Source organism: Triturus cristatus, chromosome 11, assembly GCF_964204655.1.
Source record: "Triturus cristatus chromosome 11, aTriCri1.1, whole genome shotgun sequence".
Taxonomy (NCBI): Eukaryota; Metazoa; Chordata; class Amphibia; order Caudata; family Salamandridae; genus Triturus; species Triturus cristatus.
In genome coordinates, this window is record NC_140594.1 from 1,159,121,507 (window position 1) to 1,159,141,254 (window position 19,748).

General features: G+C 45.9%; 1 protein-coding gene across 2 annotated transcripts in view; it reads left to right on the top strand.

Moving 5' to 3' along the window:
* Positions 1 to 19,748, top strand: part of LOC146788634 (putative cation-transporting ATPase 13A4) — a 330,096-nt gene that overhangs the window by 47,307 nt on the left and 263,041 nt on the right. For both annotated transcript variants that reach the window (XM_085635820.1, XM_085635821.1), the window contains exon 2: positions 8,960 to 9,133. In XM_085635820.1, coding sequence (XP_085491946.1) covers positions 8,960 to 9,133 — 174 coding nt within the window. The remainder of the gene's footprint in view (positions 1 to 8,959; positions 9,134 to 19,748) is intronic.

Below are 19,748 nucleotides of genomic sequence, written 5' to 3' on the forward strand. Positions count from 1 at the left end.
CAGGGAACGATCACAAATTAAGCATTTTTGCACAGTCACCAACTTTTATTTGTGTAATTCCGCGTGCACACTCCAGCTGCGTCTTTGGTACGCATTTGTTCAGCACGCAAGTTATAACGGATGGCCTTAGGGGGGCGCACTCGTGGAATGGTGTTGGATTTAAAGTCCAGCGCCTTCCCTACTGTTGCACATACTGGAGTTGGAATAGTAAATTGACCTCTTCCAAAATCCAGCGCCCCCTAATGCATGTCATACAATGACTTGCGCAGAGGCGCAACTAGAGCCAGATTTCGTGGGGGGCGGGGCAGGGCGGGGCGGGGCTGATTCTTCCAGCAATGGGCAGAGTGGAGGTGCAGGGGGGCTCTAAGAAGGGGTGAAAACGCAACAAAGCCTCGTTAGCAGTACATGGTCTTTTAAAGACCTGTGAAGTACTCAGGTGCGGCTGTCTCAGCTGGGCTGACACACATGAGGGGGGGGGGGGGGGCTGAAGCCCTTTGAGCCCAATGGGCGTTGCGCACCTGGACTTGCGTGCGGAATGAAGGCATACCGAAGAGGCGTTTGTTCGAATGACTGCGCTGTAAAGGCAGCGCGTGATTCCGGCTTGCGGAAGACCCTCACGCACTCTTTTGTTTTTCACAGCGCTGCTATTGACTGAAAATAAATGATACGTCTCCCGATCAACGATTGATCCAAGTTGCTCATTGCATGGGGTTCTTGTTGTGTCCCTTGGCGGATACAGATGATTTTGTCCATGTATCGTTTCTAAAATATAATGTTTTCACTGCATAGGTGTGTGCGTGAGATCCACTTTTTACCAAATTCTTCAACGAATAAATTTTCTGCCTCCGGAAGAAAGGCGCAGCCCATTGCTTTTGTAAAATGCAGATCAGAAAGGAAATAATTCTTCTAACAATATATCCTGGTTCATTGGAGAATTAACTCAGTTGGGGGCATATAATATGCCCCCTAAAACGTCCTAAATACCTTTCTCTTTCGCAGTCCTGGGCTCATTCTTGAAAAGATGACGTGGGTTGATGTCTAGATTTTTCCGCAGTGTTCTGGGAAGTTTCTTGAATGTCTTGCCTGGCTGCCTTGATACTGGTATAGTCTTGGGTCTTTTCAGGTTCTTGTAATCTTCCTTATAAAGGCCTGGATATATGGCCTCTGCCTCAGAGTTGGACATGTCCAGGTGATGTTTCTGTGTCTTTTGCCTTTGGGTTTGTTTTGTGAAGCCATGGAGCTGTATTCCTGCTTGCTCAAGCTGTCTCTGTTATCAGAGATGGTTTCTAGTTCCAGGGCGCCTCTTCTGTCGCTAGGACAGCTTCTAATGCCTTTTTACTTTGTCTCTCAGCCGCGTCAACAAACAGGACCATCCAGCGCCTTCATCATTTTGTGTGAAGGAACAAAAGCCTAATTTGTCCTTTTCGCCTTCAGAGCTCGTCAGTGGGACATTGAGGCTGCAGACGAGGGGTTTGGCCCGAGGTGCTGTAACCAGTCTCTCCAAGCCTGACTGCAGGGGCCAGAACATATTTAGGCCACCTGCTTTGATTGGTTTATTGATAAGTGTTGCTTTTGGGCCTTCAGTGTGCACCTGGTTTATGTAATGTGACATCTCAGAGGGTTCTTGACTCTGATATAAAGCCCTGTATACATTTTTAATAGTTGCCATTATTACTACTACTAGTATTGATAGTAGTGGGAGTAGTATTCTATGTGTGGGGCCTTGGTGGCGTTTAGTCAGTTCCTTACTGTCAGTTGCATTGGTGATATTCAAATGGAGTAGATGTTGTCTTGGTATCATTTGCTTGGTGTCCTGGGGCTCATAACATGTTTTCTTGATGTTCTTTGGGTGGTGTTTTGGTGGTATTCAAATGCTGTCTTTGTGTTGCTTGGTGTTCTGCTGCTGTTCCTCTTCTGCTTGGTTATGTTGATTATACTGCGTTGCTTTTTATTTTTGGATGAGACCCTGGATTTATTCGCATTCTGGCATGACGATAGTTGACGAGCTTCCCATGGTATTGCCTTTGTGGACCAGACACACGTACACACTCTCTCTTATGATTTTATCCTTCGTCGGATCTTGGCCATCCTGAGTCTGCTCTCCTAGATCCCACTCTTGTCCTTCTACGTCATCCTTCGGGGCCTCATCCTTCTAGCGCTTCTTGGCAGATCTTGTGCCTCTACCTTTCTGGGACCTTCACTGCATGCGGAGCCTTCCTTAGGATCGTCAGTAGCATTAGCCACAAGAAAGGCAGGTTTGGAATGGTGCTGTCCTTGCCAGTGGCTTGGGTTTGCTTCAACCTACATCGAGAAAGAGGATCTGTCCACTCCGGCTTCAGTTTGGAGCGAGTAATCTCGCCCCTGCATTGGTGGTGGTGGTTCTACCTGCTGTTTACAAGCTGTTCTTTCTCATCTGTCCTCCTCTCACCCCCTGCAGTGGGACTATTGGCAATTACTAGAGACCCCCCCCCGCTGTCATCTGACCAGGGAGGCATTCACAAGTAATCTTGCTAACCTCGTTCCTAAGTTGTTCCTCGAAACCTGTCACCCCCTCATCCTTTAAAGCCCCCCAGAAGACTTCTTTTTCTGGTTGTCTAGATGTACGTGGGGTCATCTCGCTCATTGTTATAGGTCAGGCCATTTGTTTCTACACTTTAGTGAACTGATCAACCAGGGACACTGATCAGCTTGTTGAGGTCCTGGCAGCTAACTTTTCATTCATGAGACCTCGATCAATTTGCACATCAGTGGGGGGGAGGATTATATCCCCATTTATGCTTTGGGATCAGTGTGCGAGAGCAAGCGTCTGCAGGAATAGAGGGAGACCCCCCACTTTTTATCATCACCTTAGTTCTGTTTCTCCTGAGGTTGGCGAAGGTGGGCAGCCTGAAGGGGAGGGGTTTAAAGTGTGCGGAGCTGTGACCTTCCCTCCTTCTGTGCACATGGCCTATCCCAGAGTGGTGCCCCTGATTATGAGGGGTTGGGCCACTCTTGAATGTTCATTTTGCCAATGAAGACGCTGGCCCTGAAGGCCACAATGTATGTCCAGCGGACCTCATGCCAGAGCTGCTACCGCTGACGGAAGGAGGGAAACCTTTCCCAGACAGACCCCCCGTGCCTCACTAATCGACCCTTGCAGCTCCTATGGACTCCAAGAAGCCCCCCTCCACTGATGCTGTGAGGATTCAACACACCGGATAAGTGGGGGGGGGGGCAGGGGGGGGGGGGCTTCTTGGCATTGTCCACAATTGTAATGTTAGAATTCAGACACCCCAGAGCTGAGCATGTCTGACCTGATTCCACAAGTTGTAAACATTTTTTACAACTCCCGAGGCACAGGCTAAGACCTCTTTTAACAGTCTGAGCTGCATAAGCTGCATCCTTGACTTCCAGTGCAGAGCAGCCTCGCTCCTTACTTGTGACAGATTTCACGTACAGGAGTATGAGATTGTGGGTCCCGCGACTGCTGAGCAACTGCCTGGGAGCACCATGGTGCTCTGCAAAGTAGGATTAAATAGTTTGGCAATATTACTTTTACTTTGCTCTGTCATTTAATCAATAGCTTTATTTACATTTCTGTTTAGCACAGACTTTATATTATTTAAACAACAATGTGTACATGCAGGGTGTGAGCCCCGGTCCAGCAAAACCCACAATCCTAGTCAGGGTAAGGCACAAGCAAACCCCAAATGAACCTGTGCTCAATCCCCAGGTAGCTTTGCACAGAGCAGTCAGGTTTAACTTAGAGGCATTGTATAAAGTATCTGTGCAACTCTTTAAACAGCAAAGCAGTGAAAACATCACACAAAACGATCCCACGTCAAGTTAGAAAAATAGAGCAAAATGTAATAAATAAAACAAGACCAAACAACAGAAATCCAATCAGTAGAACCGGAATTTTTCAAGAATAAAGTGTAAAATAGCACCTAAAAGCACAACGCTCCAACAGTGGCTATCTGGTCATGCTAGACTGGGTCAAAGTCAAAAGTTCAAGCTTTCCGCGATGGAGGGCAGGCCCAGTGGCGTAACACATGACCCCACATCCCCCGTGGTGCATGAGGGCCCCCAAGCTCCTAGGGGTCCCCTCAGCACATTACTGTGGCCGGAGAACCCCTCATTGAGTCCAGAGGGGGCCCAACCAGATACCCTACAGGTGGGGTCCCTCAAGTTACGTTACTACAGTGTGCAGGCTGAATACAGTCCCAAATTAGTCATGCATGACTTCTCAAGTTTTGTGCCAAGAGTCCTGTTTGCATTGGAGAGACCCATGTGGAGCAAGGAGAGTGTAGCGAGAAGCTGCCGGCGTGGTGCGAGGACTAGCTCGGGCATCGCAGACAGGCGGGATGTTGCTTTGGGTTCCGCATGAGCGGTAAATGCTGCTGTGCAAAGAGACAGGCTGGCGGTGCTCTGTGCTGATTTGCGGCGCAAACGGCACAGCCTCAGTGCAAACAGGCCAGTTTGCTTTCATGAAGAGCCCAAAAGCTTGATTTAAGCTCACTGAGCCTCACCAAGGGTCCAGGACCTGAGGGTCACCACTTGGGGGTCAGGATCCTGCTACAGCTGGGCCCAGGAGCTGGTTGGGGAGCATCTAGACACACCTAAGCTTCCTATAGAGTCTGGCTGTCTAGAAGGACTACATATAGCTCATCTTTCAGCTACACTCCATCATGTGACCCAGGCTACAGGCAATTAATGGCTAAGGGAGGAAAACATCCACTTGCTGAAAGTGGTATTTTAAAATTATAACTTAAAATCCGACTTCATCATAATGTAGGGTTTTAGATTTCAATTCCAGAGACACCAAACATGAAGGGGTACCTGTTCCCATTTGGAAATTACACCTATATGATGTAATAAGGTACTTCCAATGTTATGCTATAGAAGAGGTAGGCCTTGCAGCAGTTAAAAATGAATGTAACAGTTTTTCACTACCAAGACATGTAAAACCTAAAAGTATATGTCCAGCTTCTCAAATACATTGCACCTTGCCCTCTAGGCTGTCCAGGGCTTACCTTAGGTGTGACATATGTATTAAAAGGAAGGTTTGCATTGACAAAAGGTATATTTTGCCATGTCGAAATGGCAGTTTAAACTGTGCACACGGGTTCTGCAATGGCATGCCTGAGACATGTTTAAAGGGCTGTTTAAGTAGTTGGTACAATCAGTGCTGCAGGCCCACTAGTAGCTTTTAATTTACAGACTCTGGGCACATGTAGTGCCACTTTACTAGAGACTTACAAGCAAACTAAATATGAACGGTGGGGATGAGCCAATATTACCATGTTTAGAGGAGAGAGCAAATGCTCTTTAGCACTGGTGATCAGTGTTAAAGGGGGCAGAGTCCTAAAGCCAGCAACAACCGAGATCAGAACAAATGGAGGAGGTAGGCAAAAAGTTGGAGGGAAGACCACCCCAAGGCCGACAGGTCTAACAGTCGGTGTATTTTTGTTTCAGTGTTTAAAAATTAAATGTTTTTCCTAAATTTGAAAGTGTACTCATTCGTTGATATTCATGCATTTTTTAAATGTAGCTTTTTTTCCTCCTTTTTTCTTTGGGACAGCCATGATAATAAATGCTCTCGGCCTCGCATTGGCGCACAGCGCCGAGATGATTTCCACCGGGTGCACTTGTTGCAATTAATTTGTTTGGAGGGACCTTCGAGTGAGTTCAGTCCTTGCTCTGTACTAGGCATCTGATATATAATAGGGCACGTGATATATGATAGGGGATCAATAGTTCTTAACGAGGATCTAAACTTTTCTTCTTATGTGGATCAGGCGAAGGCACATAACCAGATTAAAACCCAGCTGAGCAGTTTACATCACTGGCATCGCCTCATCCGTTTTCTGGTGCTCTTAGGAACAACCTCATACACTTGCACTTTTTACACCCCTAAACCAAGTTGAAGTCCCCCAAATCTGTTCCACACCTGTATCTCTGTGTGTAATGCATTGTCTGCAGTGTCTATTGCACATTTACTGTAATATGCTGACACTACTTTCTGTCACACATGCACTACGCCTACACTGTAATACATTGCCACAAGCTTCCATTACACAAACACAGCAACACATTGCTGAAACCTTCCATTACATGTATTTTGTAATATGTTGCAGCCTCTAGCTTCCATTACCTTATACATTATAATTCGGTGCATCCAAACCCGTATGTATATGTTTTTGTAGTACATGTGGGAGGGACGCGAGAATGGTGGTTAAATGGGGAATAATCACGGCTGAATAGGTGGGAATTGGGAAGGGAGGAGGAGGGGTTTTAAGCTGCAGCCCATTCCTGTTCTTATACGCCACCTCTAAAATCACGACAGTCGATAAGTCCCAAAACATCGCAAATGAACCTCAGATTTGGAGTGCGTCCAGCATCACACATGGCCAACCACTGGCACTGCCGCACCCTCTCTTAGAAAGCATTGGTGGCAGAGACTTGAAATAGAACCCCATTGGAAATAATCCTAAAGTAAATTAATTCAGTTTGACATTTTAAATATACATATCCATTTAAATGAATGTTTAAATATTATGTGTAAATAAAAAATAAACATTATTTTATCATAAAATATTTCAATAACTTTTTTGTTTGAAAATAACTTTATTTAAAAAGAAATAACTTAATTTTACTCATACTTGTTAGTACTTTTTAAATAAATAACTCAAAAATATAAACATTTTATATTAGGTAGGAATTGTTTGTTTAATAAATCTTCAAAAGAGTAATTGTAATTTATTTTAATATATTAGTACATACACAACAGAGAGAGGTATAGATTTAGCAGATGCAGAACACCACTCCTTATAATTTCTGTGTGAACCTGTTGAATTTTAATCTGTGACTTTTCTGTACTGTGTTTTTACTTGTACTTAGCACTTTTACTTCCTTTGCACTCTCATTGGAGAGAGCAATTCATATTAGCTACTTCCTGGGTGGCCGCCATTTTGCAGGTCAGCGTTCTAGCAGCTAATGCACTGCCGCAGAGGGACAATTTGTAATAAAAAATTAGTTGACTGATGAATCTACACGTGACATATTAGAAGCGTTGCATGAAGAATAATATCTCTTGAACAGTATTTAGAGCTTGCTGATAAAAGGAGGTGGGGTCTCACCAATCATACATCAACATATTCAAACTATCCCACTATAAAACATTCCAATTAATGACCTCGATCTGCTGATATTCACGATACTATTCCCAAATAGCTCCATTACATGTCTACTTACATACCACCCCTCCGATACATTTTCAATTTTCCTATACAATTGTATGAAACATCATGCTCTCTTGTGACAATTGATTCTCAAATGGCTCAAATTTTGGGATTTTTAAATTTTTGAATTGATGACACTACTGCTAGTATTAAAGATCATGAATTTGCGGACTTGTTGTTGTCCTTGAATCTTCTGCAACACATTACTTGCCTCACTCATATTAAAGGACACTTGTTGGATTATATCTGGCCATACTATATGAATCTCTTAAACACAATAGTTCAACCCTTCATATGGGTTCACCATCACCATCACCTGATCTGAGTTGATGTTCCTATAAATGTCCACAAACCATCAAACAGCTCAGAAATCAAATGTATACGTGAATGGCAGCAAATGAATATGGAAGCTATGATGAGCAGGTGTGGTCATCATATCTTCCATATTCATTTGCATATCGTGCCTATATAAGCGAGGCAGTAGACCCAGCGGAGAAGGAATTATCTTGCTGGTTAAAACAAGCCCGCGAATTACATGCTCCAATGGTAAAACAGCGAGCGGTCAACACGGGAGCGGAATTGACGTACAAAGTTTGACTTGACGATCATGCAGATGGCTCGCAAATTCTGCTTCGTGTAGACAGAACGTCAGCATCCCAACTTGGAAATCACACCACAAGGCTTCTCATTGGGGAGTGGTTGCATGTCAACCACCTCAAGCTAAATACAGACAAACAGAGATCGTCAGAGTGATAAACAAGGCAAATCTCTGGCACCAGGTACAGGGCCCGACCGAAACGGGGATGTCACGGAGCCAAAACCTTCCGTCGAAAGCCTGATTGCTCTTGTGTACAGCCACTTAAACATAAAGCCCCAGGTAAAGACAGTTGTATCTAAATGCATATCTATGCTGAAGATGGTCTCAGTAAAACAAGGCATTTAATCAAAATCTTGCTGCCTTACATTCATAAATAAGACAATGCAAAACGACATTCCTGCATGAAACGTAAGCTCTCAAATTAAAAGTTTCTTGCCATTCCAAAGCATAGAACGCGAGATCAGCTGGAAGCAGCTATGCAGAAAGAGCCCCATTAATATGGAACTCACTCCCTGATCATCTTCACCATTAATTTTATCTTTTATTTTGCAGAAATCTTCAGACATGGCTCCTTAAACAGGCCTAGTTCTTCTTCTTTGCCTCTGAACTCTCCCTTTATTAGTCTCTTTAGCACCAATAAACTTTAGGTGATTGTGCGCTCCATAAGACAGATTAACATAACAAATGAATTGAAACTTTAATTCAAAACTAAGTTAATAGTTGTGAAAACCTTATTTTTTTTGTGATCTACAATTAAAATAAATATATAAAACTAATTTACATTATTATTTACCAGAATAAAATGTAACTCATTTTGTAAAAGCTTAAGAAACTTGTTTAAATGTTCCTATACTTGGAGGAAAACTCATATCTTGTGGGAATCTGACGACAAAAAGCATTTTTTATGTTTGTAGAGATTTTAATTACAATATGTTAAAAGTTGATTCTTGTTATCTGTCACTTTTTCGGTCCTCTGTCTGATAATGTGATGGGCTCTGTGAAAGCTTTCCCTGCTGAGCAGCAAAGCTCTGTCACACTACAGGCAGAGCTGCTGTTAGAATGCCACCAAGTGCAAGGATGAGGTGTTTCTTGCACATACTTGAATTGTAAAGTGTCAACATGTCCACTCTTCTTTTCTCAGGAGATGCACGGTTACAAGACCCAGCGCGTGCGTGTCGCCGCGTGCGTCCTCGGGTGCCTCCTTTCCTGTGGGTTCCTGCTGCTTCTCTTCTACTGGAAGCCAGAGTGGAGTGTGTGGGCGAGCTGTGTGCCCTGCTCCCTGGAGGAAGCGGAAGTGGTCTTACTTCGAACACTGGTAAGTCCATGTCCACCACATAAACTGATACACACTGGGAACATGACAGCCATGATGTCACAAGAGGGCTGTCAACAAAATACTGACCTAACGGTACTGCCATGATGTCACAAGAGGGCTGTGAACAAAATACTGATCATTTAGTGTTTAGTGGGCGTCCAGCCTTCCCCCGCCGATTACTAATTTTGTGCAGTCATTGATTGATCCTTTCCGGGTCTCTATGTACATTTTCTAAATTTGTTATTCAAATGCAGACCTTTGGGGTGAAGAGTTATCTAAGTCCGCATCAGCCTGGTCCCCAATACCAATGTCAGGTTTCTTTGGAAACTAAGAACTCTTTCTGCTTCAGGGCCTAAGGAAAGGGAAAATATGCATTTATTTTGCTCAGGAGACCTTCGGGTAGGAAATGCCAATTTTGTTCAGATTGAATCCCACGTAAGAATAACTTGCCTCATCGTGATCGCTTAACAAAGTGGCGACGAGCAGTCGAGCACCACTTTCCTGAACCTTCACGTGATTCTGACTTTCTGTCAAGAACTGATCTACCATCGATTCATTCTAATCGTACTGTTGAGCTCCACTACTGATGCTCGCTCTAAGGGGCCAGGCGCAGGTTTATCTCAAACATTAAAAGATGGTGGAGAATCTATTATAGCGTACGCATCCAGAGCTCTGACACCGGCAGAAGAAAAGTACTCGGTCATTGAGAGAGAAACCTTAGCTTGTGTATGGGTTTAGGACACTTCAGACCCTTTGTGTGGAGTAAACAATGTGCACTTAGGGCTGACCATAAATCCTTGGTTGGGTTACTTACCGCAGAAGGAATGATCAAAGCGTCATTCATAAGCTAGGATGTTTATGAGGCTTCAAGATTTCTTGGATACGATAATCCATGTTCCGGGCAAGGATAACGTAACCGCAGATTTCTGATCCAGAATGCCGCTACAAATCAGATCAAATGTGAGTGTGGAATGTGATGGATTAAAACAGCTTCAGTGCACGATGCAGCTGTTCCAGCAAAAGACAAAGAAATGGAAGGGTGTGGGATCTGAAAAGGATCGCCATACTTGAAGGGGAAAAACATCTAGAATAATGAGTTTTCTGATGTGTACAGAGACTTTGAAAGTGATGTGGAATTGAAAGTGAGGAACGTGCACCTGAATATGAAGAGAGGGGACATGCTGAGAACTTTGCAAGTTCTGAGGAAGTTTCAGGGAACTCAAATAATTCTCCTTCTGAAGGAGTAAATATACAAGATAATAGGAAAGAAGTAAATTCACAAGTCGCAAGAAGCCAGCGTGGATATCTGAGTATATTTCCGAAGGGAAGGGTTGAGTTTGTGTTCTTCTCGCTGGTCTCTGTTTTTATTTATTGTATTTTAGTATTTAGATGCTTTACACTCAGATATTTTAGATGTATTCAAATTCTTCTTATTGTTTTTATTATTTGGCATTTTATTTAGTTTATCGTTTGTTATTGTAACTTTTTCTTATATTTCCTATTTTTCTAAAGGAGGACGGAAGAGTTAGGTTTACTTCTGTACAACACTGTAATGAACAGGGCGCAGGACGCGTGCTCTGAATCCCAGCTCGGTATTCCATTTTGGAATGGTGGAGTAGGCACCGTGGTATTTGGTGGAGAAGACGATATGACGTAGACATATGCCCTGGTTGTGCTCTTATTTGGATTAAATCCTACATAAGAATCCCCTGTCTCTTCATGATCTCTCCTTGATCACTGGAACCTAGCGGTTGAGCTCTCTAGTACCCCTGCATGGCATCAGAGAGACCCTCTAGTACCCATGCATGGCATCAGAGAGAGCCTCTAGTACCCCTGCATAGCATCAGAGAGAGCCTCTAGTACCCATGCCTGGCATCAGAGAGACCCTCTAGTACCCATGCATGGCATCAGAGAGAGCCTCTAGTACCCATGCATGGCATCAGAGAGAGACTCTAGTACGCATGCATGGCATCAGAGAGAGCCTCTAGTACCCATGCATGGCATCAGAGAGACCCTCTCGTACCCATGCCTGGCATCAGAGAGAGCCTCTAGTACCCATGCCTGGCATCAGAGAGAGCCTCTAGTACCCATGCATGGCATCAGAGAGAGCCTCTAGTACCCATGCATGGCATCAGAGAGAGCCTCTAGTACCCATGCCTGGCATCAGAGAGAGCCTCTAGTACCCTGCAGGGCATCAGAGAGACCCTCTAGTACCCATGCATGGCATCAGAGAGAGACTCTAGTACCCATGCCTGGCATCAGAGAGAGCCTCTAGTACCCATGCCTGGCATCAGAGAGAGCCTCTAGTACCCATGCATGGCATCAGAGAGAGACTCTAGTACCCATGCCTGGCATCAGAGAGACCCTCTAGTACCCATGCATGGCATCAGAGAGAGCCTCTAGTACCCATGCCTGGCATCAGAGAGAGCCTCTAGTACCCATGCATGGCATCAGAGAGAGCCTCTAGTACCCATGCATGGCATCAGAGAGAGCCTCTAGTACCCATGCCTGGCATCAGAGAGAGCCTCTAGTACCCATGCATGGCATCAGAGAGAGCCTCTCGTACCCCTGCCTGGCATCAGAGAGAGCCTCTAGTACCCATGCATGGCAACAGAGAGAGCCTCTAGTACCCCTGCATGGCATCAGAGAGAGCCTCTAGTACCCATGCATGGCATCAGAGAGACCCTCTAGTACCCATGCATGGCATCAGAGAGAGCCTCTAGTACCCATGCCTGGCATCAGAGAGAGCCTCTAGTACCCATGCATGGCATCAGAGAGAGCCTCTCGTACCCATGCATGGCATCAGAGAGAGCCTCTAGTACCCATGCCTGGCATCAGAGAGAGCCTCTAGTACCCATGCCTGGCATCAGAGAGAGCCTCTAGTACCCATGCATGGCATCAGAGAGAGCCTCTAGTACCCATGCCTGGCATCAGAGAGAGCCTGTAGTACCCTTGCATGGCATCAGAGAGAGCCTGTAGTACCCCTGCATGGCATCGGAGAGAGTCTCTAGTACCCATGCATGGCATCAGAGAGAGCCTCTAGTACCCATGCATGGCAGAGAGAGCCTCTCGTACCCATGCATTTCATCAGAGAGAGCCTCTAGTACCCATGCCTGGCATCAGGGAGAGCCTCTAGTACCCATGCCTGGCATCAGAGAGAGCCTCTAGTACCCCTGCATGGCATTAGAGAGAGCCTCTAGTACCCATGCCTGGCATCAGAGAGAGCCTCTAGTACCCATGCATGGCATCAGAGAGAGCCTCTAGTACCCATGCATGGCATCAGAGAGAGCCTCTAGTACCCCTGCATGGCATCAGAGAGAGCCTCTAGTACCCCTGCATGGCATCAGAGAGAGAGCCTCTAGTACCCATGCATGGCATCAGAGAGAGCCTCTCGTACCCATGCATGGCATCAGAGAGAGCCTCTAGTACCCATGCCTGGCATCAGAGAGAGCCTCTAGTACCCATGCCTGGCATCAGAGAGAGCCTCTAGTACCCATGCATGGCATCAGAGAGAGCCTCTAGTACCCATGCCTGGCATCAGAGAGAGCCTGTAGTACCCTTGCATGGCATCAGAGAGAGCCTGTAGTACCCCTGCATGGCATCGGAGAGAGCCTCTAGTACCCATGCATGGCATCAGAGAGAGCCTCTAGTACCCATGCATGGCAGAGAGAGCCTCTCGTACCCATGCATTTCATCAGAGAGAGCCTCTAGTACCCATGCCTGGCATCAGGGAGAGCCTCTAGTACCCATGCCTGGCATCAGAGAGAGCCTCTAGTACCCCTGCATGGCATTAGAGAGAGCCTCTAGTACCCATGCCTGGCATCAGAGAGAGCCTCTAGTACCCATGCATGGCATCAGAGAGAGCCTCTAGTACCCATGCATGGCATCAGAGAGAGCCTCTAGTACCCCTGCATGGCATCAGAGAGAGCCTCTAGTACCCCTGCATGGCATCAGAGAGAGAGCCTCTAGTACCCATGCATGGCATCAGAGAGAGAGCCTCTAGTACCCCTGCCTGGCATCAGAGAGTGCCTCTAGTACCCCTGCCTGGCATCAGAGAGAGCCTCTAGTACCCATGCTTGGCATCAGAGAGAGCCTCTAGTACCCCTGCATGGCATCAGAGAGAGCCTCTAGTACCCCTGCATGGCATCAGAGAGAGCCTCTCGTACCCATGCATAGCAACAGAGAGACCCTCTAGTACCCCTGCATGGCATCAGAGAGAGCCTCTAGTACCCCTGCCTGGCATAAGAGAGAGCCTCTAGTACCCTTGCCTGGAATCAGAGAGAGCCTCTAGTACCCCTGCATGGCATCAGAGAGAGCCTCTAATACCCCTGCATGGCATCAGAGAGAGCCTCTAGTACGCATGCATGGCGTCAGAGAGAGCCTCTAGTACCCATGCCTGACATCAGAGAGAGCCTCTAGTACCCATGCCTGGCATCAGAGAGAGCCTCTAGTACCCCTGCCTGGCATCAGAGAGAGCCTCTAGTACCCATACATGGCATCAGAGAGAGCCTCTAGTACCCATGCTTGGCATCAGAGAGAGCCTCTAGTACCCATGCACGGCATCAGAGAGAGCCTCTAGTACCCCTGCATGGCATCAGAGAGAGCCTCTCGTACCCATGCATAGCAACAGAGAGAGCCTCTAGTACCCCTGCATGGCATCAGAGAGAGCCTCTAGTACGCATGCATGGCGTCAGAGAGAGCCTCTAGTACCCATGCATGGCATCAGAGGGAGCCTCTAGTACCCATGCCTGGCATCAGAGAGAGCCTCTTGTACCCCTGCATGGCATCAGAGAGAGCCTCTAGTACCCCTGCATGGCATCAGAGAGAGCCTCTAGTACCCCTGCATGGCATCAGAGAGAGCCTCTAGTACCCCTGCATGGCATCAGAGAGAGCCTCTAGTACGCATGCATGGCGTCAGAGAGAGCCTCTAGTACCCATGCATGGCATCAGAGAGAGCCTCTAGTACCCCTGCATGGCATCAGAGAGAGCCTCTAGTACCCCTGCCTGGCATCAGAGAGAGCCTCTAGTACCCTTGCATGGCATCAGAGAGAGCCTCTAGTACCCCTGCATGGCATCAGAGAGAGCCTCTAGTACCCCTGCATGGCATCAGAGAGAGCCTCTAGTACCCATGCATGGCGTCAGAGAGAGCCTCTAGTACCCATGCCTGGCATCAGAGAGAGCCTCTAGTACCCATGCCTGGCATCAGAGAGAGCCTCTAGTACCCCTGCCTGGCATCAGAGAGAGCCACAGTGCACCCGGAGGCTGAAGCAAGGATGAAAGCTGCAGAATCCAACACATGCTCCTGATCTTCTAGGGATCACCCCTACAGTGAGGAGCAGAAAAGGAGAAAGAAAAGGGCAAAGACCAAAAGAAAATCAGAAATAGAGAGACAGGACGAGAAATAGAGAGAGGGAAGAAAGGTTCTGCTCCACTGATAAAGGGAAGAATACTTGGAGAATCCAATAAGTATCACCAATACACAAAATATGAACTCTATGAGGTAGAGGAGAAGACTGGAAAGAGAAAGAAAAAGACTGAAAGAGGAAGACATAGGTACACAAAAGCAAAAGGAGAAAATAAAAGCAAAAACTGGAAGAGAAGGACTTAAACCGTATTAACGTATTACTAGATTAGGAAATATATCTAAGTTATCGCTGAAGTTGATTCAGGTGATTGGACGGTTTATATAAACGATGAACAAACTAATGACTAGAGGTGGGCGAGCCCCTGAAAGCTCGAAACAGGCTCGAGCCTGAAGCCTGGTCCAGGCTCTGCTCGAGGTCCTGTTGGAAGCTCAAGCCCACAACGAGCCGATCTTTCATATGGCTTCTGCCTGCCACGTCAGAGCTGCTGAATGTGGAACTGGGGAACCGGCTTCAAGTCTCAGCGTCAGGTCAACATGTTGGATTCTGGGCAAATGACTTCATCTCTCCATGCCTATTAGTTCCTGGGGCAGATTTATGTTTCCTGGCGCATCCCTGCAAATCAGCAGGGATGCGCCAGGAAAGATGCGTCACGCAAGTTTACCCTTGCGCCACTGCAGATGCGCCGCATTTATAATGCGGCGCATCGTGACGCAAGGACAAGCAGATGCGTGACGCATCTGATGGCGTAAGGGCGGCGCATTGCTGGAGTCGTGTCGCAAGCACGACGCAACTCCAGCAATGCTCTGGGGCTGCCCATACCGAACATGCTGCGTCAGGCCTTACGCCTGCTTCAAGCAGGCGCAGGGTTTTGACGCAGCAGCGTCGGAAAAGTGACTGAGTGAAATCTTGTAGATTTCACTGCGTCACTTTTCCGAGGCTTTTTCTGACGGAACGCCCACCCTGCATACATTAAACCTGACGCAGGTTTAATGTAGCGCAGGGCTTTACAACGTGGCGCATCTCCCTAGATGCGTCACGTTGTAAATAAGGCGCAACATGGCGCATGGTTTACACCGCCGCTGCGTCACAGAAGTGACGCAACGGCGGCGTAATTGTCTCGCAAGGGGCTTGTAAATCTGCCCCCAGGTGTTTGAGTAAAGCGCTACAATAACCTTCAGATCGAGTTGGCGATGTATTTTAAAAACTGAAGAAAATGCACAGAGAGGTAAAAACAAAGTCTTAACATAAGGAAACAGAAAAGGATCCCCATTTATTGGCTGATTTTTGCAAAGTGAAACCAAGAAACCTGGACAATTGGGGCTTCCCCTTAAACTGTGTAGTCTTAGGCAAATGTTTAGTTTCACCAGAGCTCTTTTTATTTCATTGTCGCATATGAAAACACTTTTTAAAATATATGAGTTTGAATGGTTTTATTTGATGTAAATTTTGTAAATTGCTTGATAGCCCGAGGCGTCTTGACGCTGCTTTTGGCTGAAGGTAAAGACTGATAGGTTCAATTTGAAATGACAAAATGCGGCTGACCAAGGCTCAGCACCTCAGTTTCTAAATAAACAAAATCATAAAATGTCTGTGCAAACACGTCCGGAGTATGCCGCACTTTTATTCCACTGGAGACCAGATAGATAGATTCAAAGGAAGAAGGACTGTGCACCAAGACGGGGTCAGAAGATTCCGAGTATATTCCAAAATATATTCTTTATTAATTTTTCAATTTAAAATTTGGACATCAGCCACCGTGTTTCGTTCCATAAGGAACTTCGTCAGGGCAAGAGTATCTTTGTCTTGATCCACTCAATCAGTGTCCGACGATCCAAGGATTCCAAAAATGCTATATATTCCTTAAGATCCTATGTTGCAAGGAGGTCAAATCGTCTCGAAAATACAACTCAGGTCCTTGTCAGTGCCGACACTGGCGATAACAACACCGGTCCCTCATTCGGACTCCCAGCGAAAGACTGATAGGTTAGTGAATAAAGAGTCAAGGGGCATATCTACAAGGCGGCGAAAGAAAATTATCGCCGCTTTTGTGGCCGTTTTCGGCCGAAAAGCGGCGATAATTTTATCGCTATATTAGCAAGGTCACGCTATCGCGTGAAACCTTACCTTAGCGCCTGAATTCCTAACGCCCATCTTTGCATCTCTAATGACATGCAAAGTGTGCGTTCCTCCCCAGGATAACGGGAGAAATGTTGCTAAGCGACATTTCTCCAATTATCAAGCCTCACGCAAAGGAGCATAGCGACAAGAATAGTAGCGATAACCTCTGTTATCGCTACTTTCCTTACGCCTGCTTTGAAACTGACTTAGCCATGATATCCTATGGAAGGTGGATATCATGGCTAAGTATGTGAGGCCCTATCAGCAAGCTATCGCCAAACTTCGTGGGATTATCACTGGGTTTCCAGCGATCATCTCACGTTTGGCAGTTAATGCTAGGATTTTTATCGCTTTTGAGATAAGCGTTGCTAATAGCACGCTATCTCAGCGATAAAAATCCACGCTAGCCGGCGATAATTATCCTAGCGCTAAGTGCGCTTAGCGATAATTATCTCCGGTTGTTGCTCGTATGCCCCCAAATTTTTAAGGATTTCCTGAAGGAGAGGAGATTTGGGCTCTCCTTCAGCTCCCGGGTTTAGCAGTGCCCGTTATGAAGATTCCCCATCCCCGAGAGGCTTGTTTAAACTTGGAAACAACCCTGTATGTGGTTCTAGAGGAGTGAAGCACCCCGGAAGGAGTATACCAAACAAATGTATGTCTCAGGTATTCAGGGCCAGACTTATGTAAAGCCTTAAAGGCTGTGCACAGTGCTTTGAACTCTGTTTCTTGATAGGCAGCCAGTGAAGCTTGACAAATGCCTGAGATGCAGATTGGAGTTTAGGGATCCCCGGTAGGAGACAGGCTGATGCGTTCTGCAGTATCTGTAGTTTGCGGAGGAATCCGTGTTGTGCATTCAGAAAGAGAGTGTTCCAGTCACTGCGGTTTTCTGAAGGTCCCCGGGATGAAAGGACAAACTTTCCTGATGATGTTCACAGTGAAGAAAACTGAGGAAGTTAAGGTATTAACCTGATCTCCAAATGACAACTTGTTGTCAACTAGTATCCTTAGATTTCTGACTTTCTTCACTGGAGTTGGCAGTGGTCTCAGTTCTTGTGGCCACCAGTTGAGTGTTCCAAAGGAGATATCATGGTCCAGGAGAAAAACCTCAGTTTTCTCAGAATTTAATTTGAGACGATTGATTTTCATCTAATTGTCTATCTGCTTCATGCAGCTGTTAAGTTGGATCGCTGTGTCATCCGAATTGTTGGATACTGAGACCACAATTTGTGTATCGTCAGCACAGGAGATGAAAGTATTTAATGAGCATGGCCAGTGGGTTGACATATAGATTAAAAAGAATAGGGCTCAGAGAAGAACCCTGGGGCATCCCACATGGCAGATGGAATCCATCCAAAGCAAATTTGCTCATTGCAACAAATTTCCTCCCCAGAAAGGAAAGATTTCAGGAGAGTAAGAGCAGACCCCCTGGTGCCTAGTTTGAAAAGAACGTCAATCAATAAGTTGCGAGTGACCATATTGAATGCCGCTGAGAGATCCAACCGGATAAAAGGGGTCTTGCCTCCCTTCTCAAGTGCTGCCCTTAGTACTTCTGAGGCAACAATTAGTGTTGATTCGTTGCTTTGAGAATCTCTGAATCCAAATTGTGTGGAGTCCAAAGGATTATTAGCATGTATGAATGAGGTTAGTTCAAGATTCATTGCCTTTTCCATAACTTTATCTGGAAAAGAGGGGAGATTGGTCTATAGCTGCTAGGGTCTTGTGGATTAAGGCTGGGATTCTTTAAGAATGGAAGAACGGAGGCTCTTTCCGTCCAATAGGAAAATAGCCTGTATTGATGATCTCCTTGCAGATTCCCACAAGAGATGAGTTTATAATTTCAGGAGCAAGATGTGTAATCTTTGGTGGACACGGGTCCAGAGGAGAGTCTGATTGGTCGACGTGCGTAGGCTCAGTACTTGCTCAATATTGAGTGGGGAGAAAGTATTTAGGATTTTCGGGCTGGTAGGGAACATTTCTCATCCTGAAAATCCAGGGTTAGTTGTTTGTTTGCCATAAATGTATTGAAAACACCCCTCACTGTAGCCTGGAAGAACCCAGATACAGTATTATAAAAGGGTTGGCTACAATTGTGCTGAATTTTCTCAGGCAAGTGGGCAAGTTTTTTTTACTGTGTTGAAAAGCTCTTTAGAAGAGTTTTTTTTTAAATTTTGTATTTTATTAGTAAAGTATTATTTTTCCCACTAATATCAGTGCTTTATAATCGAGAATCAGCTGTGTATAAGTTTCTCTTTCTCATGGATCATCAATTTTTCTCCACTTGCGCTCCTGTCTCCTTCAGAGCTGTTTCTGTGCCCTGAGTTTGTCTGGAAACCAAGGCTGTGATTGTGTGATTCTCCAGTTAGTGTAAACCTTTTCAGGTGCAAGTGAGTCTGTAGCCGAGGCTACCGAAGAAGAGCACTGATTCAAGATCCTTGACAGCGGTGGACGTGGAACTGGACAACAATCTGCTAAGTTCAGAAGAATCAATGTTTGCCAAGCTCGACCCACACTGGCTGTTGGGGTAATCCCACAACTCAGATGTGAGCAAGGAATCTTGATGTCAAAGATTACTGCTCTATGGTCCGACCATGTCAGTGATAACGAAGCACTGAAACGCAGGAACGGATTGTCCCAGATAATACCATCTAACGGATGTCGGGCAGCATGGGCAGGAACATTCAGAAGCTGGAGGAGACCTAGGCTGGCCACGGTGTCCACTATGAGTTCTGTATCTTTTTCTAAGAGACCATTAAAGGCTCCTACATCTGTAAAGTTCAAAGAAATTGGACTTGATTCAAGCAGTGGACCAAGGGCCCGCAGAAAGGAATCTCTAGGACCAGGTGGATGATAGGGTAATAGTCCTTTAAATGTGTAGCTTTTTGTTAATTCTATTTGAAACAAAAGTGCTACGCCATCAGAGTTAGTAAGTACTGTTGGAAGGGAGTTGATCGCGATATATGATTGCCAGGCAGCCTCTCCGCTCACCAACTCTGCCTGATCTAAAGATGGAGAATAATGCTGGGATAGCCAGAAGTAGGGTCAGCCCAGGTTTCTGTTAATAAATGTAATGTCGGGCTTATGGGTGTCCATGAACACAGCACGTTCAATGATATGCTTCATTAGTAATCTGG